General features: G+C 34.4%; 2 protein-coding genes across 2 annotated transcripts; one reads left to right on the top strand and one right to left on the bottom strand.

Moving 5' to 3' along the window:
* The first annotated feature begins 640 nt into the window (after nt 1-640).
* LOC118030960 (B2 protein) lies at nt 641-4,312 on the top strand. Its single transcript, XM_035035232.2, has 6 exons — nt 641-792; nt 2,290-2,858; nt 3,242-3,342; nt 3,475-3,558; nt 3,669-3,779; nt 3,911-4,312. Exons 2-6 carry the CDS (start codon nt 2,300-2,302, stop codon nt 3,956-3,958), a joined length of 903 nt encoding a protein of 300 aa, XP_034891123.1. The 5' UTR covers nt 641-792; nt 2,290-2,299; the 3' UTR covers nt 3,959-4,312.
* Nucleotides 4,313-16,087: 11,775 nt separating this feature from the next.
* On the bottom strand, nt 16,088-18,718 carry LOC118030970 (transcription and mRNA export factor ENY2). Its single transcript, XM_035035242.2, has 5 exons — nt 18,563-18,718; nt 18,345-18,444; nt 18,167-18,261; nt 16,825-16,901; nt 16,088-16,517 (listed from the first exon to the last, which is right to left on the bottom strand). Coding segments are annotated over exons 1-5 (348 nt in total). The 5' UTR covers nt 18,565-18,718; the 3' UTR covers nt 16,088-16,443.
* Between the last annotated feature and the right edge of the window lie 5,448 nt (nt 18,719-24,166).

The following is a 24,166-nucleotide window of genomic DNA, read 5'->3' as shown; positions in this document are numbered from 1 at the left end:
TTCAGGATTTTTTTTTGTATATTCAAAATAAAATATTTATTTCAAAATACATAATACAATAATTAAAATTTTGAAGTATTAAAATTTTATATGTTTTTTTAAATGAAATTTAAATTTTAATAATAACAAAATGCCTTGATAAAATATCATGTATCAGAATAAAATATTCTATTAAATATTACATTCTCTATTCTCTAATATCTACATTAGTTATTGTTAATCATAAATGAGACATATAAAGGTTAATAGTGCTTTTGAGATTGTGATATAAATTATTTTTTAAAATATATTTTACTTGTAAATATATTAAAATAATATTTTTTTTATTTTTAATATCAACATATTTTTAATAATGATTTAAAAATTAAAAAAAAATATTAATTAAAAAAAAAAAAAAAAAAAACAGCCCGAATACAGCCTACAAACAAACACTGCCTTGCTAATCCATCGAGTGTCAAACCATAATAATAATAATAATAATAATAAAAGAAACTAGAATTTACACGCTGCGTACTTGGCGCGTGGAAGCGGAGAGCACAAGCGTCTCCAAACTCCACTACTACTCCTTGCAAAGTAGCAATTTCAAGCACTATTCTCGCTCACAAAAATTCGAAATAATAATAATAAAAAAGAAAAACCCGTTGTGGCGCCAAAGCATTGCATAAACATCAGAATGGCATTTTTGGAATACCAAGCTATAAATACAAAAATAAAAATCCACTCCGTTTCTCTCTCACTCTCTGTGTCGTGTACTGCAGATTTCACAGTTGAAGGCAGATAAAAGAAAAGAAGGTACTCTCTCTCTCTCTCTAGATGCCCCAAATCTAGGGTTCCTTTTAATATATTCGTATAGTTATTTACTCTTTAGTCAAGCTTCAATTCCTTAATTTAAAGCTCAAAACAAGCTTCACTTCACTTCAATTGTCTTTATTTTTTAAAAAGGTAAAAATTCAAGCTTTACTTTGGTTTTTTTGGGGTTGTAGGTTGGTTTAAATGTGGGTTTTGATTTTGGTATGCTAAAGTTATTAGATTTTAGAGTTTGGTTGGTAATTGAGTTGGCAATAGTCTTCTTTTAGGGTAAATATTCAATATTGTTGACTGGATTCTTTAGTTGGATTAAATGTGGGTTTTTGGTTTTGATTCTGGTTAATTTAAGTTTCTGTTTCTCCTTTTTTTTAAGGAATTTTAATTAATGGTACGGCTAGATTTAATAGTGGTTATTATTAAGCTAGGTACTGGTTTTAAAGACTGAAATTTTGGGTTTGTTCTAGACTTTCTCTATTTATTTCTTTTTTTGGGCTTAAGTGTTGTTTGGTGTCTGAGAAATGTTGCAGAAAAAGGAAACTGTTCTTGATTTTCTAGTTGGTAGTTATGACTTGAAAAAAAAATTGATTCTAAGTCAGTGTGATTTCGAAATTTTTTATGTGCTATGTTGAGAGAGTTTGTGTCGTTAAGGTTGTGTAAGCAGTTGAAAACAAGTCATTGAGATTTTCTTTGTTTACAAATCAAAAATCTAAGCAATTTTTTAGTTTGTTATGTACAAATATGGTTCTTTTCCCATAGCATACAAATGTCTGCATGTTTATCCCTTGTCGTGAGATCATGTTGATGGGAATTAAATGATTGAACCCGGGGCTGTTAACAGATAGTGGAAATTGAATACCCAGGTGGAATTATGCTGAATGTTTGTCTAGAATTGCTTTTCCTGGAGAAGTGGTTTTCTAATTATTTTCCTAAAATTGACTATTTTACTGGGAATGAAGAGGGACATGTTGAAATGGGCTTACTGCAACTTTATCACTCAAACACTATGGGTTTTTCTTGACAAATACTGCTGCCAAGCGTTTTTTTCTTCATAATTTGGATTAAAAGGATGAGTTTTTCTTTTGGGAGGGGTGGGGTTTTTAAAAATATGCTTCTTTCGATGTTAGTGTATTGTCTGACAGTTGTTACTTATTTTTCAATTGTTGAATGATATACATGGTTACCTCTATCAGTCTTCTCTTTATCAATGGAATTTATCCTAGTCAACATTCAATTATAGAACACGTGTAGAACACCTAACTTTGGTTGATCCTATCCAATTTTTCCTTGTGAGTTGATAGGATTGCTTGCTGATGCACATCACTTAAATTTAATAATGATTTGTTCTGTGCAGCAATGGTTTTCTTCTACACACTTGACTTTTGGCCTAATTCTGTTGAGCTTTTCCTCTGAACTAGCTTTCTCCCTCTTTTCTTTAATATATTTATTTTTCACTAGCATCTATCTTGTGTGACATCTCATCAGGATTTTCAAGATGGAGAGCCTGCACAGCTTCTGGCAACTGGGTGATGAGCTTCGAGGACAATCAAAAGTCTCAGAGGATCATAAGTGGTTAATGGCTGCTTTGAAATTGGCTGAGCAGACCCGGGGAAAGGGTGAACGCATGAATAACCTTGACCTTTCAAAGGGCCTTCCAGAAATGAGGTCGAGGGATAAGATTGGGTTCCAAGAAGAAAATAAATTTGAAAGTTTCAATTTCAACATGATGAACTTGGAGTCCAAGATGACAGAAAATGGGAATAAAAGTTCCTTAAGGAACAATGCTTACAATATGAATGCAGTGTACCAGAAAAACAACATAAACAGCGTTGGCAATATGACTGGTAGCAAGTACAGTGGCAACAACCTCAGTAGCAAAGATCCCAGTAATCACAGCAATAACAACATTAATATCGACAACAACAATACAGTGGACAAAAGGTTCAAGACCTTGCCAGCCACAGAGACGCTTCCAAGGAATGAGGTGCTTGGAGGATATATCTTTGTCTGTAACAATGACACCATGCAGGAAGATTTGAAGCGACAGCTTTTTGGTAATTTCTTACTTTTTCCCCTCATGTTTCTTGTTAGTTTTTCCCTTAATGTTTAAAGTAACTTAAAAATTGTTAGATGGCCACAATTCAGATGCTATATCTTGTTTATATTATGAAGTATGAACACAACTTTGCCCATATGTCAGAGCATTGAATGATGGGAAACCCTTACATATGTCACAAGTTTTGACTAGACGAGAGTTTTCTGTTGTTCAAGTTTTAACATGGGATGCTAAGTGATGAGCATTAAAAAGTGATTGTTTCATACTTTAAAGCTTTCTACTCAACTCTATGAGTACTAGTGTGTCCATATGATCTTGAGGTTTGTCTTATCTTAACAATATTTGTGAAGTCTTATCTAATAATTTTTGCACAATTGATAGGTTTACCACCAAGATATAGGGATTCTGTCCGGGCAATAACACCTGGCTTACCTCTCTTCCTCTATAATTACACCACTCACCAGCTACATGGCATTTTTGAGGTTTATTCTTTAACTTTTACTCCCTTAATTTGCAATGGTTTTTTTCCAAGATGCTTGATGTCAAAAGTGTCTGCTGCAATGATTGTAGTACTTTTATCTATAACTTACGCTTCTCAATTTGGTCTTGCACAGGCAGCAAGTTTTGGGGGTTCGAACATTGATCCAACTGCATGGGAAGACAAAAAGTGTAAAGGAGAGTCCAGGTTTCCTGCTCAGGTAAAAATTGATTCCTAATATGGATTTTCAATAACTTGGTTGCTGTATCTTGAATCTTCTTCGTTTCATTTCCTTTTATTTACTTCCCTTTTTGGGTGATTAACAAACAGGTGAGGATCCGGATTAGAAAACTCTGCAAGGCATTGGAGGAAGATGCTTTTAGGCCAGTTTTGCATCATTATGATGGCCCCAAGTTTCGCCTTGAGCTCTCAGTTCCTGAGGTATGATCAACAATAAAAAGCTTTGCTGTCTGTGTCCCCTTAACTTCTGTTTGAATGTGTATATTTTTTCCTATATACAAATTGATTTTTGGTCTCATGTGCTCATAAATGCTACTATGATGGTTTTGCAGACTCTGGATTTATTAGACCTCTGTGAACAAGCAGGCTCTTTGGCTTAAGCAAATCTTCCGGAGTACGGAAATGATGCAGGCTTTGTGATGCATGTCAGCTTCTGCTTTTCACAGATTTCCCATAGAGCACAAGCTTGGGGTTTAGGTCTGGTTGGGTGGATCTTCTCGAGAGAGAGATGAATGGCATGTGAGCCAGCTGAGTAAATGCATCTGTGTCTTGTAAAGATGGCTGTTTAGCTTCATTATGTTTATGCTTATGATGATATGATATAATACAGACGTGGAGATGTAAAATAGAATGATAACTTGTGTAATTTCGAAGTCCTCAGAAAAGGGGACAGCCTCGATGTGTCTTTAGTTTCTGTATGAAAACCAAGTGAATGACAGTTGCCTTGTGTGTTATGTCTAGCAAATCCATATGGAGGTTCTTATCTAGCCTTTTCAATTCGGAACTTTTAGTCGGTTGAATCCTCTAGGTCAATGCAGAGTACAACTGAACGGCTCTTTTCACACTCAGCTAGGTAGCGTCGATGTTATTTGTGGGATGTGAGTGAGAAGTGCAGTCCTAAAATGTCAAGCAAAACGCAACTTGTTTTGATCGACTCTTTGTTGCAGCATGAGGTAGGGTGCATGCTGCAGTTAGCGTTGCTTGCAATCTGTAAGGAGATATGCATGTATACGTTGTGTAACAACCTGATTTTTTCATAGCAAAAAATCACTGGATTTTTTTTTATAAGTCAGGTTCTTGATGCTTTTCATATAATATCATTATTTGAATTTATAAATGCATTTTATTCATTAGCAAGGCACAACCTATATAGTGTAATGTAAATCAACATCCCATAAAAAGTAACAATACACATTCTCGCAACAATATTTATTGTTTATTATAACAAAATTCATCTTTTAGTGTAATGTAATACTTATGTGATTTCACAATATAACATTCTCATAAGAGAAAATATCACATACATATAGTCATCACAAGATCGTACTTTTGCATTGTATTCCATTATAATTTTCGATACAAGTCTTTACAAAAGTGTCGAATGATAAATATTCAATTAGTTCATTTGTTCTTATCAAATACATAGCATTTAAAAACATTCTATTATATACCACCTTTCAAAATATGTGAACCCGTGGAACAAGCTTTTCTACGCACCTTGATTGTGTGATGTCTCTATTACAAAAACAACATGGATACAAGAATTGTAAATAATCTAAACATGATAATAAATAACTAGAAGAATGTTATCGTTACTTTTTGTTATCAACTGAAAAATGAGTATATTCTTTCATTTACTTCTCATATGCATTGTACAATCCTTATTATTTCATTAAATGTATTATTCTGACTCATATACCCCAACCTCTTCATAAGAGTTGTGGGGCCCAAATTTAATCATCGGTCAGGGTTAATTACTTCACTTTAACCCAATCATTCACCTTTGATGTTTTTAGCCGTAACTAATTGCAACATCTAAACTTGGTCATCCATCTTGGATGTTATTAACCAAAATGAATCACAAAATCAAACCTGTCATCTTTTACATATACTATTAACCGAAGCCAATCATCATAATCAACTCGGTCATCCATTTAAATGTTATTAACCAAAGCTAAACGTCATATTCCCCTTAGAATGCCTTTAGCCGAACCTAATCATCAAACACAACTCGGTCATCCCTTTCGGATGCCATTAATCAAAGCTAATCATCAATTCATCCTGGTCATTCCCTTAGAATGCCATTAGCCGAAGCTAATCATAAAAAAATAACCATGTCATCCATCTTGGATGCCATTAGCCAAAGCTAATCATCAATCACAACCCGATCATCCATCTCAGATGTCATTAGTCGAAGCTAATCATCAATCAACATTTCATAATCGGTTTAACATTCATCAACAACTCATTCAACATTTCATAATCAGTTTAACATTCGTCAACAACTTAATCGACATTTCATAATCGACATTTCATAGTCGATTTAACATTCATCAACAACTTAATCAATATTTTATAATTGGTATAACATTCATCAACCCAATCAACATTTCATAATTGGTTTAATATTCGTCAACAACTCAATCGACATTTCATAATCGATTTAAAATTCATCAACAACTTAATCGACATTTCATAGTCAATTTAACATTTGTTAACAACTCAATTTCATCATCAACCCAATCAACATTTTATAATCGGTTTAACTTTTGTTAACAACTCAATCAACATTTTATAGCTGGTTTAATATTCATCACAACATAATAATAAATCATCCATAACAAGTCATTTCAGAACATAAACATTACACATGAAAAAGATGGAAACCACTTACCTATTCCTCCTGCAGGGTGTCCTTGCCTAGTTGAATGTCCAATCCCAGTCGCACCACCTAAACACATCAATGATCACAAATCAGCACATTTTCAATCGGTAATCACATAACTCATCACCATACATATTTCAAGAATACTCATATTCACAATCAAGTGTTCCACATATTAAGGGTGATCATTTTCAATTCGGTTTGGTTTTTATTAAAAAAAAAAAGTAACCAAACCAAAAAACAAATTTTTAAAAAAACCAAAACCAGTTCAAATTGACCGGTTTCAGCTTGTTTTTTAGAACAAAAATCGATTCAAACTAGTTTGGCTTAGATTTTCCGGTTTGGCTTGGTTTCTCGATTTGGCTTAGTTTTTTTAGTTTGGCTCAATTTTTTCTGGTTTTTTTTGTTTGGGTTCAGTTCGGTTTGGTTTTTTGGTTTCAGACTTATAAAACCAAACTGGTCGGTTTTTTCAAAATTTTAATCGATTTAATCGGTTTTTTTTCATGGTTTGATTTTTATGGTTATTTTTTTCAATTTTCTTGTTAAACGGTTTTTTGGTTTTTTTGCTCACCCTACCACATTTTACACAACCATACAATGAAATCGTTACAAGCATTTAAGTCAATTTTGTTCCAGAGGTCTATCGTAGAACATCGACATCAAAAGTTGGTTCGTTGGTGGCCTAGAATTTGGCAACGAAAATTGATTCACTTGTGGCACAAGATTCGAGAGCAAAAATTGATTCGCTATGAACATAGAATTCAACAACCAAAATTGATTCGCTGCTAACCCTTATTCAACAAAAATCGCCAGCGCAAGCAAGCCACTACTGATGCAGAAATCATTGACGAAAACTGTGTTATGACCGATTCAAAAATCATCAACGCAACATAATTTCGCAACTGATGTTGAAATCATCAGCGTAAATGGTGCACAGCTAACTCATAAATCATTGATGAAAACGATGAAAATTGAGTCATTGCCGACTAAAAAATCGTCAATGCAACACCATTTCACAGTTGGCACTGAAATCGTTAGTGCGATCCATGTCGTTCCAGATTCAAAAATCATCAGTAGCGATGGAGTCATTTCTAATTCTACTTTTTTCCTTCAGTCTAGCGTAAGGTTTACATTAGGCTTTCCCCCTGCTATTGTTTTTTATCCTGGGTGAACATAGGACCTCACCAAATCACATTCCATTCACCATTCATTAACAAATAGCACAACCTCACCCCATGATCATTTGCCAAAGTTTTCTCAACTCATTTACTCCAAACCGATGTTTAGCATTGCTACAACATAAATTCATGCATTCTCAATTGTATTATGTCAACGTACCAACACAATTCATAATAAATCTATAACATATAAGGGTCCTACTCCTTATTTATCTCATGTCATTCTAAGTGTGTTCATCATGCATGGTTCCTTATGAATTATTTCCATCCCTTCAGCCGAAACATCACTGACCATTTCTCCCTAACTTGTACATGCAATTCATCACATTTTATCATAATCATACTCAAAACTACAATTCACAAACACATGCTTACTTTCTTGATTCATAAACACACATGTCCATTCAACACACACTACAAGATTTAACAGTTTTACCGATGGAATTTTTCCGTCGGAGTAAGACACATATTCCATCAGTAATTAATTTACCGACTAAATCACCGACGGAGAATTTTCGTCGGTGAATCTCTCGTCGGTAATTTTTTGTCCGTCGGTAATTTCGTCGGTAATAATATTACCGACGGATTTACTGGCGGAACAGACGCGTCGGTAAATTTTTTTTATTACCGATGGATTTACCAACGGATTTACCGACGGAAAATTTCCGTCGGTAAATCCGTCGGTAATTATTTAAAAACATTTTAAAAAAAAAATTCATTTTATAAAATTATAAAAATAATTAAATTAACATAAATCAACATTGTATAATATATACTCAAAATGCTTGGAAAAAAGAATAAAAAAATCAACTCAAACAAATTTGTAACAAATAAATAAAACAAAAAAAATTAATTCAACTAAAAAATTCATATGAAAAAAATGAAGTTGCAATTGCTAAAAAATTTAAAAAATCCTATAAATAAATCAACTAAAAATTGATCTCATATGAAAAAAAAAAAAACTCACAACAACATTTATACAATTATTAAGAACAAAATCAATTAAAATTAAATAAAAAACAAATATAGTAAAAAATCATGAAAAAATAAGAAAAAGAAAGATCTTACCTTAATATACTTGCAAGTGAAGCTAAGGAAAAAAAAATTCATGAAGCATATTAATTAAAGAAAACTAAGAGGATAAAAAAAGAAAGAAGAAGAAGGAAGAAGAAGACATACCCGAGCATGGAGGAAAAGAGAAGAAGATGAGGAGAGAAAAGAAGAGAAAGAAATAGATATTGATGTTTTTACATATAGTGAAGAAGAAGAAGAAGTAGAAGTAGTAGAAGAAGAAGAAGAAGAAGAAGATGACATAGAAGTAGTAGTAGTAGAAGAAGAAGAAGAAGAAATGAGTCTGTCTCTTGTGAAATAAGCGGATTCAGGTTTTTTATTGAGGCGCGTTACCGACGGATTTACCGACGGATAATTGAATATTAATATTTTTTAATTATTCCATCGGTAATTCCGTTGGTAATATTTAATTTAAATTTTCAATTTCGTAAAAAGTTTTCGGAAACCGCCAAAAATTACCGATGATTTTTCAATCCGTCGGTGATTCCGTCTGTAATATTTAAATGAAAATTTTAAATCAATTGAATTTTTTCAGAAAACCGCCAAAACACGCCGATGAATTTTCAATCCGTCGGTGATTTTGTCTGTAAAGTAAAACAATTAACAATGCAATTGGAAGATAAACAGTTCTAGAGCTCTCTGTAAAATACCGACGGAAAAATTCTGTCGGTAATTCCCTTTGTAATTGACATGATGAACAGTGTTCACAGTTTACCAACGGATTTCCCGACGGATTTACCGACGGAATTATTGACGGAAAAATTCCGTCGGTAAAAAATGACACGTCATCTTTTTTTTTTTTTTTGCTTTGCTTTATTTTTTTTTCCCACGGTAATTCCCTCGGTATATACCGAGGGAATCTTTCCGTCGGTACAATCCCTCGGAAATATTTCCATCGGTAAAATCCCTCGGAAATTTACCGACGGAAATATTCCCTCGGTATTTCCGTTTGTATTTATTGATTTTCTGGTAGTGACATCAATAAAACCAAGGTATTAACTAGAGGGAGTCCCATTTCAGCTACAACATGCCCTTTCAAGGTTTACTCACAGCATAATTGCATTTCAACACATTTCCATAGAATTTTGTCAATGATATGTGCAGAAATTACATCATTTATACATGTATGATTCTGTTTTTTGGTTCAAATATGACTATAAGGTCTTGACAAGGTCATCTTTTAAGTATTTGGTCACCTAAGTTCATGTTTTGTCCAATCTTCATTATAGCCGACCATCTAACTAGGTTTGTACATATAAAATTATCTATCTCCCTTGTTGCATGTTCTGGATATAGATCCCTTATTCAACTCCCTTGTTGCATGTTTTGGATATAGATCCCTTATTGTCTTTCTTTTTTTTTTCTTTCTTTTTAGTTTAGTTTTTCCATTAGCAGCTAGTGTAAACTTTTAGGCATTCCCTCATGGTTTTCTTCTTCCTTTTGATTCCAAGGACTCAAGAACAGATGGGGAAAGAGATTTGATTCATACCTTATGATTTTCAGTAGCTTTAGGAGGGATTTAACAGGCGTTTTCTTCCCCTTTACTCTCAATTTTCTTCTTCTTTTATTCTTCCCCTCAAGTTTCGGTTTTTTCCTTCCTTCCCTCTCTAGTTGCACCACCTGGTCTCCTACACTTCTCTTTTTATTTTGTTTTCGGCTATTAACACTCTTTTTTAACTCTTCCTTCCGCTCTAGTATTTGATGTGCATCATGGGAATTATAATCCATCTCGTAAAGCTGAATCTAATATGCAAGAGGATTCATATGGTCCAATGACAAGAGCGAGAGCGAAACAACTACAACGGGCCTTGACGAATCAAATTGCAATGATTGAAGCTGCGTCGGAGTTAAAAATTAGCAATCAGTTTGAAATTGGTTCAAGGGTGCTTATTTGCCTATAATTGGAACTTGGAGATGGGAAAAGCCCTTAATGGTTCTTTTCATGCTGGGCTACTTGTATTTGGATTGATAATGCAAGTGAAGGAATTGATGCTGTTTACGGTCAGAACAGTAGATGGATTTGAACCCGAATTTGAAGTCATCCAATGCATGTGAAAACAAGATTTATGTAGGTAAAATTCAAGTTCAGAACGTGATCTTTCTATATTGTCCAACCATGATTGCATTGGACTTTTGTGTCAAAAGTTATGGCTGTTTTAAATTTAGTCTGCACATGTTTTAGAAATGTCAAAAAAAAACGTCTGTTAGTTAAATTTGTCTACTTGCTTTATTAAAAGTCTAGTTTTTAGGCTTGACTTCTGTCATGTTGAATTCACCTAACTTTGGAGGGATGTTCCAAAGATAAATATGTATCAGAATATGAAAAAAACACTTTTGGCCAAGATTTGAAAACTTAATTCAGAGAATTAAGAGTTGTTCTTCCAAATTCGTTTTGTGAAGAACCCTACCTGACTTATCACTCTTCAATCACAAAGAGTGTGGCGTCGAAATCCTAGATTGATCTTTGTGGCGTCCAGATCGACTTATCAAAGTATCATTCTAGTCTATCTCCATCTTATTTACCTTAAATCACTACAATCCAGCCTAAATACCAAAAGAAAGACAACACAACCAGACCCATCCTTCATCCATTTTCATTATAATCATTGTTGCCGATTTTCAAATCATTCACGGCACATCATCTGGTATCAGAGCATCAGTTGCGATCTTAGGCGGGAGCCAAAAAAAAAAAAAAACAAAGAAAGGTTTGCTGGAATTGAGGTTGATAAACTTAACTATGGCTGGAGATAAAGAAGATTTGCCAAGAGGGTTAAGTTTGGAACAGGCACAGGTTATGGGCTTACAACGATCTCATGCTGAGATCCGGGATGAGATGACGGGAATTCGTGAACAGTTGAATACCCTTATACAAAGGATGCAAAGAAATAATTTGCAACCCCAACCGAGGCAAGCACTTAGGGTGCCACGAAATGATATTATAGAAGCTGACGAAGATCCAAATGGGGATGATGAGGCTGATGATAGGGTCAGACCAAGAAGGCAGAATTATAATCCTCCTAATGGTCTCAAACTTAAGATTCCACCGTTTAGAGGAAGTAGTTCACCTGAGGAATACTTGGAGTGGATTCAGAAGGTTGAAAAGGTGTTTGAATGGTATGAATATTCTGAAGAAAGGAAGTGCAAGGTGGCAGCACTTGAGTTTACAGATTATGCTCTTTTATGGTGGGAAAACTTAAAGATTCAGAGGAGAAGGGATGAAGAGGAGGAGATTGCAACATGGGCAACTATGAAAAGAGTGATGAAGAAGAGATTTGTTCCTGATTACTATAAACAGGAGCTATACATCAGACTTCAAACTTTGCGACATGGATCTTTGACTGTGGAAGAGTATGTGAAAGAGTTTGAGCTGCTGCTGATTCGATGTGAATTGATGGAACCTCAAGAGCAAACAATAGCTAGATTTCTTGGAGGGTTGAGGAAGGATATAGCTAATGTTGTTGAGTTACAGCCGTACATCTTCCTTGAGGATGTTATAAAGCTTGCAACCCGAGTAGAGAGGCAGCAGAGACGAGGAGGTGTCCGAACTGGTGGAACTACGTCAAGCGCGACAAGGGCTGTTTCTACGCCTACACAAACATGGAGCACACCTAAACGAGATGAGAAGGTGGAGTTTAGCAAGGGGAATACCAGTTCTGATTCTTTGAAGGGAAAGGAGAAGGTGACAGAACCTCAACACCCTAGGAGGTCTCGGGACATTAAGTGCTTCAAGTGCTTGGGACATGGGCATATTGCTTCTGAATGTCCAAATAAAAGGGTGATGATTTTGCATGGGGATCATGGAGAGCTGATTAGTGGAGATGAGGTTGAAACTGAAGATGAAGATGAGGTACAAGTGGCTGAACAAGAAGAGGATTTCGAACCAGTGAAGGGAGATTTGTTGGTTGTTCAACGGGTTCTGAATGCACAAATTGACGTTAGTGATGAGCAACGCGAGAACATCTTTCATACTCGATGTCAGATTCGAGATAAGGTGTGCGGGATGATCATTGATAATGGAAGTTGCACTAATGTTGCGTCAACTACCTTGGTGGAGAAATTGGGTTTAAATACCCTTCCACATCCCAGACCCTATAGTTTGCGATGGCTGAATGAGAATGGGGAGATTCGGGTGACAAAGCAAGTTCGTGTACCTTTTTCCATTAAAACCTATCATGACGAGGTTTTATGTGATGTTGCACCAATGTCAGCTAGCCATTTGTTGCTGGGTCGTCCATGGCAGTTTGATAAGGATGTGACCTACAATGGACGAAAGAACACTTATTCTTTTATGCTGAATGGAAAGAAGGTGAACTTGTTACCACTGAGTTCTCAACAAGTTAGAGAGGATCAGTTACGAAGCCAACAAAAGGAGGTGACATCACGAAAGGGGCTGTTGTTAGCCAAAAAAGGAGACATCAAACAAGCATTAGCCGCAACAGGGATTGTTTTCATGGTCTGGGCAAAGCAACTACTACAAGTAGAAGGATTGGACTTACCAAGACAGATTAAGGAATTACTTGAAGAATTTAAAGATGTGTTTCCAGATGAATTACCTAAAGGATTACCACCTATTCGTGGTATTGAGCATCAAATTGATTTGGTGCCGGGAGCTTCACTTCCTAATAGACTAGCATACAGATGTAATCCAGAGGAAGCGAAAGAGATTCAAAGGCAGGTCGGTGAGCTCTTAGAGAAGGGCTATGTGCGAGAATCACTTAGTCCATGTTCCGTACCTACTTTGCTTGTTCCGAAGAAAGATGGTACCATGAGGATGTGTATGGACAGCCGTGCTATCAACAAAATAACAGTTAAGTATCGATTTTCTATACCCAGACTTGATGATTTGCTTGATGAGTTGCATGGTGCTGTATTGTTTTCTAAAGTTGATTTTCAAATCGTACTTGGATTACCAAGAACACAACGTGGGAAGGATTTAATAATGGTGGTGGTTGATCGATTCTCCAAAATGTCCCATTTCATTCCTTGTATGAAAACTGACGATGCAGTACATGTTGCTGATTTGTTCTTTCAAGAGATTGTTCGTTTGCATAGAATTCCTAAAAGCATTGTCTCTGATCGTGATACAAAGTTCTTAAGCCACTTTTGGAAGACTCTTTGGAGGAAACTTGGAACAAAGTTACTTTTCAGTACGGCATGTCATCCACAAACTGAGGTAGTAAACGGAACTTTATCTTCTTTGTTACGAGCTGTTAAACATAAGAATTTGAAGAGTTGGGATACTTGTTTGCCGATTGTGGAGTTTGCATATAATCGTAGTGTGCATGGGGCTACAAAATTTTCACCATTTGAGGTTGTCTATGGCTTTAATCCTTGTGTTCCTATTGATCTTGTTCATATTCCAATTGATGAGAGGACATCTATGGATGGAATTAGAAAGGCAGAATTGATGAAGAAACTACATGAGCAGGTTCGACTACATATTGAGGAGAAAACAACAAAGTATGCTAAACAAGCTAACAAGGGGCGAAAGATGGTCAGGTTTGAACCTGGAGATCTTGTTTGGATTCATATTAGCAAGGGCAGATTTCCAAGCAAACGTAAGTCCAAGTTGATGCCAAGAGCTGACGGTCCATTTCGTATTATAGAGAAGGTGAATGACAATGCGTATAAGGTAGATCTTCCTGGTGATTACAACGTATCAGCTACTTTTAATGTGAAAGACTTATCTCCGTACTTGGATGATGATGACGATTCTGATTTGAGGACAAATCATTTTCAACCCGGGGCTGATGATGTGCATCATGGGAATTATAATCCATCTCGTAAAGCTGAATCTAATATGCAAGAGGATTCATATGGTCCAATGACAAGAGCGAGAGCGAAACAACTACAACGGGCCTTGACGAATCAAATTGCAATGATTGAAGCTGCGTCGGAGTTAAAAATTAGCAATCAGTTTGAAATTGGTTCAAGGGTGCTTATTTGCCTATAATTGGAACTTGGAGATGGGAAAAGCCCTTAATGGTTCTTTTCATGCTGGGCTACTTGTATTTGGATTGATAATGCAAGTGAAGGAATTGATGCTGTTTACGGTCAGAACAGTAGATGGATTTGAACCCGAATTTGAAGTCATCCAATGCATGTGAAAACAAGATTTATGTAGGTAAAATTCAAGTTCAGAACGTGATCTTTCTATATTGTCCAACCATGATTGCATTGGACTTTTGTGTCAAAAGTTATGGCTGTTTTAAATTTAGTCTGCACATGTTTTAGAAATGTCAAAAAAAAACGTCTGTTAGTTAAATTTGTCTACTTGCTTTATTAAAAGTCTAGTTTTTAGGCTTGACTTCTGTCATGTTGAATTCACCTAACTTTGGAGGGATGTTCCAAAGATAAATATGTATCAGAATATGAAAAAAACACTTTTGGCCAAGATTTGAAAACTTAATTCAGAGAATTAAGAGTTGTTCTTCCAAATTCGTTTTGTGAAGAACCCTACCTGACTTATCACTCTTCAATCACAAAGAGTGTGGCGTCGAAATCCTAGATTGATCTTTGTGGCGTCCAGATCGACTTATCAAAGTATCATTCTAGTCTATCTCCATCTTATTTACCTTAAATCACTACAATCCAGCCTAAATACCAAAAGAAAGACAACACAACCAGACCCATCCTTCATCCATTTTCATTATAATCATTGTTGCCGATTTTCAAATCATTCACGGCACATCAGTATTTAATGGAGTGTTTGCAGCTGGATTTAAGGGTTTACTCTTTGGACAAGAGGAAGAAGGTTTGTTGCATACAGCTGGCCAGTTTGTTCAGCTCTCTCTTTGGGAAGGAAGAAAGGGGGCAAAAGCATGCAGCTGCTGCTGCTCCCAAGGAAGAGTCACCCTCTCTCTCTCTCACCTTGTATATATACCCCCTTTTAAATGAGGTAGGGTGTTTGAGTGCTGGACAAAGGTTGTTCTTATCCCCATTTTAGGTTATTTTAGATTGGTTTCTATTTTGATTCTTCCCTAGGATAGGCCGGTCCTCTTCCTCCATGTTCCTCTTCAAGGTTGACTGGTTTATAACTTCAATTCTACCCAGAATTTATTGGCAATGACTAAATTTTTTTTATCAGATTTTAAACAATCACTCAAATTTTCTCTCTAGCATGGATAGGTCCAACACAAATTTTATTGAGTTTTACGGTATTGTTACCGATTCAGAAATCGACAACAAAAATTATCATTCAGAAATCAAGAATAACATTGGAGTCTTTTGTGGCTTTACTGTTTTTTTTTTTGGGTGTTTACAAGCTGCCCCTTTCAGAGATACTGAATGGGCCTGACTTGGTTGTTAATAAAATCACGCTGCACAATTTTGCATTGCATGATGGGGCATGGCCTTCTCCGTCCCCCACTGCCTCAATCCTAAGCTCTTGCTGTCTGGGGACGCCTTTTCCAGGATCTAAAAACTCGAGTCTCAAGTTTAGTACATATTCTATATCCAACCAAAATGTCTCAGATTCTCAAAAGGAACAAAGAAGCAGAAGTTATTGTGTTCTCATATATTCAAAACTTGCATTTAGAGGGTAAAAGGCATTATCGTACCAAAACATGATGCAAGAAAAGATTCCACTGTCCAGGAAAAAAAAAAAGAAATTGAATTCCAAGTCTTCATTTTGAAAATGGCAGTAGAGTATCATACAGAAAAATAACAGAATATTCTGACACGTGTAAATATTTATATTGTCAAACATAACACGTGCGAAAATCTTCGGATTTTATGGTTAAAAGCTATAAGATCATGAATCTTCTTTCAAGCTTGAAGCACACTGATACCCCATTCCCTTCATTTTCAACATGCATATTTTAAAGTAAATCACAGCTGCCTCCACTCTTCAAGAGACCTCAACGTCACAACAGTAAACAAACCTTCCATTCCATTCATCAACAGCTTCAGCTTTCCTACTTCTAGACTATTTGGGAATTGGGGTGGTATATCAAACAGCAGCTTGAACGAGAAAAGAACGGATTCTTTGCAACAGCTCGGCCTTTATGGAGTCAGGAATAGAGGCTGCAGGTGTAAAGGTACAAAATTTTCAGATAAAGAAATGATATAAAACAAAAGGTAAACAAGGAAAAAAAAAATAACCAGGACTGAAATTCCTAACTGAACTGGGAAAAAAATTATCCTCAGCACCAGTCAGAAGGTGTATTAAAGAACAGGTAGGCATGAAATCATGTCAAGGCAATCGAATTCCTTTTCAAATTCCAAGCAGTTTCCAAAATTTACATCTGAATTCTACTAAATAGCAGATAAACCAATAAATTATCCTGTGTAGACAACAGAAGATAAACTTCAGAAACAGAAGATCCCCCACCTCTGCCCTTAGGTGTAATTACATGAATAAGGTCATCCACAGTAACATTGTTCTTTCCTTTCTTCTTTATAAATGCCCTAAAACACAATGACATCGAGAGAGATTTTAGAATGGAGAGAATGATACCAAACAATTTTGTTAAAAAAAAGGACAAACTGTCCATAAATACAGTAAAAATATGGGTCGGGGAAAATATAAGACAGCTGCATAAAAGTCTAAACAGGGTTAAAAGGTCAAGATTCAAATACTCCCTATAACTATAGCATGTCCTTTATAATCCTTCTTGTGTCATGCACTTCCAAAATTCATGAAAGGAGTCATATTAAGCACACATTTCCTTAAACAGAGCCCCAACCAAATACCAGCTGCATCCCTATCCAAAGCATTCCTCAAGGATGTTTCCATAGATCAGGAACACAATTCTAGCATTCTAGAAACAGAAACAGCTGGTTCAGCCTTTTTACCAATCCAGTTCCAATTTTCATATTAGTGAGCATCAAACAATTACAACAAATCACAGAACTTTAGAACGAGATGGGAGAACCTCTTGCACAAACTCTGCATCCATTCTGTCATAACTTAGAGAACACGGTCTCACATCGCATCTCATCATTCTTCCATGTGGAAGACCTCCTAAAACATCAAGACTTGGACCATATAATTCGTTGATATACATTACTTACTGGATAGAATGACACTGAGGCAGCATTTTCATCTACATGAGAGCACAGTTTGGAAAATAAGATCCTCCTCAACGAAACTGAGAATCAAAGTGATGGATAATGATGATGTTCATCTCAGTTTTTCCCGTTAAAAAAATTCTCCTTGTTACACCAAAGTTACTCTTCCCAATTGCTATACTCCCTAGCTGGTAAGTTATATCCACTGAAAGTTACTCCTCCCATATTTGGTGTTAATCCCCATGCTTGTCATGTCAGCTATGTACACAATCACATGCTTTATTCACTACTACTAACAAGAAGGATTGGGTTCTGGGCGTGGATTTAACATGAGCAGTTACCAAAAGTGCCATTTAGTGGTAACTGTAACCTAGCCTGTGCACATTGTTTCACCAAAATCCCACAAATTTACAACATTATTTCCTTTCAAATCCGATGATTTCACGAAAGAATATACAGCTCACGTAATCCCTCAAAGGTTTTATTAGAATAAAAAAGCGTGTAATTGAATTCATTTTCATTAACACTGACCTCATTTTTCAAAAACTGATCTTGTTTTTTCCCACAAAAATATCTCTACTCAATTCTCAAGACCCCAAAGATGAAAAGATAGCAACAACACAAACAGCAATGAAACCAAAAGAAGAGAGGGCAGTGAAAACCTGCAAAGAGCTTTCATTTCATCTTTCCATCCACACTCAATAAGCCTTTCTCTTAAAAGCTCCATTAATCTTTCCTTCTCTCCAATCTCAATCAACTAAAAAAAACCAATCAAATTAAGCACCCCCTCCATTATTGACAATAAAAATCAAAACCCAATTAAGAAAAAAGATAAAGAACCTTAATTTTAATTATTTCTTGAAGGGTCGGTTGTTTCTCTTGACCCCCCTGCTCTTCAACTGTATCCTCTGGTGTTGGTGGCCGATTCACTGAATTCCTCCTTTAACAACAGAAACTTAAATTTTTAGTTAAATTCTTTGCCCCTCCTTAAGTAGAAACTAGAGCGATTCTAGCTTACATTAAAGAATAAAAGATGATTAATTAAAGTAGTAACTAACATTGATTAAGAGCTATTGATTAAATCGGGCAATCCGAAAGCAAACTGAGAAACAAATTCCAGAGTTTTGTATTTGAGATGAGAAAAGATAAAAAGGTTCGGGTCTATGCATGTGGTCGGGTAATCATAAACCGACGTCCTAACTGTATTTAATACGGTGATGTTATTTCCATCCTAAAATTTGAGGTTAACGGCATGTTTTGCATTTTTTTTTCTCTTATGTATTTTTCCCTTACATAATTTTTTTTATATATAAAAATTTTATTCTTCTACTGCATGTTTTGTTAATTTTTTTTTTACCTTTTTATTAAATCATGTGACATGTGCTCAAAATTTATGCATTGATTGATAAAATCATTGCCTGAAAAAATAAAACTACATATATTAAAATAAAAAAGGAAATTTTGAATTAAAACTCAAAAAAATCAGAACTTATCATAAAATTGAAAAAACGGAGAATTTAATTACAAATATTCTTAAAAATATTACATGTGGAAAAAAAGTTAGAAAAAAGAGAAGTTCAAAAGATAGAATGTAATAAAGAAATAAGGAACTAATAAGATCCATGTTTATTTTATTAAGAAAAACTCATATTTGTTCTTATTATTCAATAAAGATAAATTATCTCAAATACAGAAATTAATTAACCATAAACACTAAATTTCTCATTCATAATTAATTGATAATTAATAAAGTTTTTATTTGATGATAGGTTTTTTTAGTGGTATTTCCTACATTACATTACATGCCTTTTAATTTTGCAAAACAAATCAATTTTATTCTTTACAAAAAATTCAAAAAGAAGACCAAAATTGCAATTAGATGAAAAAATAAGTTGTTTTGGCCTTTCATTGTTCAATCAATGCTTTTTTTATTTGGGAAAAAACACCTTGAGATTTTTTTAAATTTTGGTCCCTTTAGCATTGCAATTATATATTTTAGTCCAAAATTTTATTTCATTTATTTTTTTATTCTTAGATTTGGGAAGGAGATAGAGAAACTCGTTAAAAAATAAAAAAAGAAGAGAGAAAGTAATTAGTTGTCCACATTCTACCGACAAAAAAACTCGTTCTTGATGTTCATAAGTTCCTTTCAATGAGGGGAACTCTATTAAAATGTCTCTTCGACTTAATTTTGTGTTTTTGGATTAATTTAGGGGTGTCATGGGTTGAGATATTAGTTTATTAAGGTTCTAAGAATGTTTATTAAATTTTTTTTTAACTACAAATTAGTTGGAAAATGATATTTTAGCATTAAATACCCTTGCCTGGACTTTACAGCAACTATTTGATTGCCAAATTCAGAGCTAGAACATGATGCTACATTTGAAATATTCCAATTAAAAGATTAAAGGGTCGTCACCATATAATATAAGGGGAAAAAAAAAGAGGTTTGATGCATGAGTCAGATGTGTAGGCCCACTTGCCTGACCTATTTTATTTATTTTTATCTTTTTTGTGGATTTTAAATTTCAATCCATTCAAAGAGATTACTTAAAAATTAATTTGACAATGTTTTTATTAGATACCATTCAATTTTCAATTTTTTATAAGATTATAGTGTCTTTTTTTTGTTAAATTAGCAAACGTTTTTTTTTTTTTGGCACAACAATTCATAATGTTTTTTTTTTAAAAAAAATAAAATTATTTGAATGCTAACTGTTTTGGGTATTGTTTGAATAAATATAATTTAGTTTTTTCTTTTTAATTTTCAAAATAGGTTATAACATCCATTTTGATAACATGATTGGACTTTTTTTTTTGCACCCTTTTAAGATGGTTTTTTATATAATTTTTTTAATATTTTTCTTGTGCATTCCACTTTTTATTGTTGTATAATTCAATAAAAGATTTTAAATTTTTTATTTTATTAAACCCACCCAAGCTCATCACCAAAGTCACAGATTTGATGAGTTAATTTGAGTTGATTTAAGCCAATTTAAAATATTATTGTCTTAGTATATATATATATATAAAAAAAAGTTAAAAAAGATGTCACCTTTAATTCTTTTTTTATTAAATTAAACTGACTTTTAACAAGGTTATATCAAGTTAGCTTCTATTCAGTTCAATTGGAAACTCGAGTCAGGTAAAGGCTTAAGTAAAGAGGTCTCTATGTTAGCTGCTGCTAGTCTGGGCTAGGTTTGATGACACTATCAAAAAATTATCCACAACAATGCAAACAATGTATTGTTCTTATATTTTTAAAAGCATCCATGTCAAAATTGGCAAATTTTCTCTTAAAGCAAAAATACTTGCAAAAAAAAAAACAAGTAAAAAATAGAATATAGTGATGAGATAAAAGAGTTTCGGTTCCAAGGATGTCTTTCTAACTCTTATTTCAAACCGTCCATATTTTTTAAAATATTTTTTCAATGAATTTTATAATTTTATTAAATGAAGGATATAGAACAAAAGAGTTATATTGCTTCGTAGAAAAAAAATAGAGATTATACTTAGTAAATCATTTTGTTTCAAATATCTTAATTGTCATATAATTAAATAATATTTTTATAAAAAAAAAACTTGATAAAATATCTTAATTTAAATATATGTTTTAGCTTCTTAATTTAATCTATAATTATTTTTAACGATATTTTTAAATATTTACACCAACACGTAAAATTTCTAACTTGCCACTATAAAATACATTAAATGATTGCATTTTTTTAAATATGTTATGCTTGGGACAATGCATTAGTTATACAATAATTAAGTAATCAATCACCTCTAGTAATAAATAAAAATTACATTTGATATTGAAATTTTAGTGCATCTAATGAGTTGCATCAAATTTGTCATTAAATCCAACCCACAGATCGCTAGGCCAAGGCCCACACAAAAAGTCAATAGAAAACGAAATGGTGTCATTGGGTAACCCTAAAAATTGGTTGTGGACACAAAATTACATACACATCAAACAACACAAATATCGCTCTTTTTCATTGTAAATAACAACAACACAAAACGAAACATATTGTACATGATAAAAAAATAAAAAAAAGCCCAGTTATGAAACATTATTGTTGATGATTTGGCAAATAATAAAGTTAAAGATTACGAACATTTGAATTATGATTTCTTAGATAAAGATGTGCTAGTAGTAGAAAAAAAGAAGAACTAGACTGGTAGACAATGTATTTTGTTAGAGCAATAAATATACATGGCATGTTAAATTTTAGAAATTGCAATTAGATCTCCTATAGTACCTCTCATGTTGCATCTTCAGGAAAAGAGTTCGACCATTGAATTAATCCCACCATTATAGTCTTACTATCTTTCTTCATAAACTTCTTATCTAATATGGCCACTAGACAAACCTTAATTCTTTCTGCTTCATCTACTACTGACAATGTAGACAAGACTATATTTGTATCTCCAACCTTCTTTTTCAATAACAAACATGGAAAATAGGATGTATTGTACCGCCCCTTGGTAACTTGATCTTATAAGCCAAAGCTCCAATCTTTTCTATAACTTGATAAGGGCCACTGTACCTAGTGTAAGATCCCACATCGGAAGCGAGTGTCTAGAGCCAGAGCCTTATAAGTGCATGCTCACCTTGACTAGTAAGACGCGTTTTGGGAAGTCAGGCCCCATGGTGGGCTCGCTTCTGCAAGAACAAACCCGTGAGGCCTGTGGGACCCAAAGCGGACAATTGCTAGTGAGGTGGGGTGTTACATTTGGTATCAGAGCCGAGGACGGCTCGTCTTAAGATGGGGGGATTGTAAGATCCCACATCGGAAGCGAGTGTCCAGAGCCAGGGCCTTATAAGTGCATGCTCACCTTGACTAGTAAGACGCGTTTTGGGAAGTTAGGCCCCATGGTGGGCTCGCTTCTGCAACAACAAACCCGTGCGGGCCTGTGGGACCCAAAGCGGACAATATCTTGCTAGTGAGGTGGGGTGTTACACCTAGGATTTAGCTTGAAATTCTTCCTAAACATGACATTACAATGCCTATAAGGTTGTGACTTCAAGAAAACCCAATATCCTCCTGAGAATTCTCTTTTAGACCTCTTTTTATTTGCCACTTGTTTCATCCTATTCCTTTTCTCCCTTTTCCCCTTTAAACTATCCTTTTATTAGTTGATCCATGTTAATCATTCTTCATATCAATTCTTCTAAAACAATAACTTGAGTAGCCTTAATTAGTACCATTTTCTTTGTTGAAGGGTCATAGCCATATAAGGCTTGAAATGTTGTCATCTTGATAGCTAAATGAAAGCTACTATTATAACACCATTGTGTTGAAGTTAGCCATTGATTCCACTTATTTGGACAGTGCATGATGATGCACCTTAGGTATGTATCAAGGCGATGATGCACCTTAGGTATGTATCAAGGCATTGATTCACCTTTTCAGTATGGCCATCAGTTTAAGGGTTGTAAAAGGTACTTAGTAGTAGCTTTACTCCCAATTTCTTAAACAATTCTTTTCAAAAAAAAAATTGTAAAGATCTTATCCTTGTTAGTTAGTATAGTGGTAGGTAATCCATGGATCTTATAAATATGATCCAAGAAGAGTTGAGAAATATCTTGAGTTGTGAAGGAATGTGCCAATGCTTAGTAAACCTATCCATAATGACCATAATTGTATCCTTCCCTTCTGATTTTGGTAAACCCTTCATGAAATTTGTTGTACTCGTAGAGGTTGCAACAATCCTGCCAAGTACCCCTTAGAACTAGTAGAGGTTGCAACAACCCAAAATAGACAACCCTTTTAGCTTTAGCTTGTTTGCAAACGTCATATTGTTGGACTATCTTTTGCACTAGTTTCTTCATAGTTGGCCAATAAAAATGAGTTTTGAGTCTTTTATAGGTTATTTGAATTCTAGCATGATCTCAAATGCAAGAATCATATGCAGACTTGATGATTTACTCCCTCAACAATCATGTAACCCTTATAGCACTTCTTTCTTTGTACTTGAATACTTCTTTTTTATATGTAAAGTTGGGATATTATGTAGCATCAACCAATTTAATAATGATGATATTTTATAGAGTAGCATCATTTTTATTGGAGTTATATATCTGCTCATACTAGGATGGTATCACCTTAGTTATAGTCGTGAAGCTACCCTTTTCTTGACTTTCCTCCTGCAGCTTGCTTGTCACATACTATCTCTTCTAGATTATGCATCTACCACTATGCTTTCCTTGCCTTTCCTATATAAGATTTGATAATTCAATCCGAACAATTTAGTTAGACCCTTCTTTTAAATAGTGGTGTGAATTTTTTGATCTAATAAGTATTTAAGACTTTCATGATCAATTTGAATGACAAAATGTTCTTATTCCAAATAGTGCCTTCATTTGTCAACTACCATCAGAATAGCAAGATACTCCTTCTCATAGATAGGTAATACCAAGTGTCTAACTTTTAGAGCCTTGCTTATGAATTCTAAAGATCTTCCTTCTTGGTTGAGCACTGCTCCAATTCTAGTAGCACATGCATCAGTTTCTAATACAAACTACTTAGTAAAGTCTAGTAAAGCAAGGATTAGAGCATTACATAAAGCCTTTTTTAGATTGTGAAAACTTCCAACGCACCTCCATGCCAAATAAAGTTATTCTTCTTAAGCAGATTTGTTAAAGGCTTACTAAT

The sequence above is a fragment of the Populus alba genome, chromosome 17 (assembly GCF_005239225.2).
Source record: "Populus alba chromosome 17, ASM523922v2, whole genome shotgun sequence".
Lineage (NCBI taxonomy): Eukaryota > Viridiplantae > Streptophyta > Magnoliopsida > Malpighiales > Salicaceae > Populus > Populus alba.
This window is presented reverse-complemented; position numbering and strand designations above follow the sequence as displayed.

Excerpts from the sequence above, each read along its gene's own strand:
- LOC118030970 (XM_035035242.2), bottom strand. Across the intron at positions 16,902-18,166 it reads GAAATGAAAGCTCTTTGCAG|GGCATTTATAAAGAAGAAAG; the intron begins GTTTTCACTGCC and ends ATTGTGTTTTAG. Across the intron at positions 16,518-16,824 it reads AATTACACCTAAGGGCAGAG|CCTCTATTCCTGACTCCATA; the intron begins GTGGGGGATCTT and ends TTACACCTGCAG.
- LOC118030960 (XM_035035232.2), top strand. The coding sequence starts at position 2,300 with ATGGAGAGCCTGCACAGCTTCTGGCAACTGGGTGATGAGCTTCGAGGA. Across the intron at positions 3,559-3,668 it reads AGTCCAGGTTTCCTGCTCAG|GTGAGGATCCGGATTAGAAA; the intron begins GTAAAAATTGAT and ends ATTAACAAACAG. Across the intron at positions 3,780-3,910 it reads TTGAGCTCTCAGTTCCTGAG|ACTCTGGATTTATTAGACCT; the intron begins GTATGATCAACA and ends ATGGTTTTGCAG.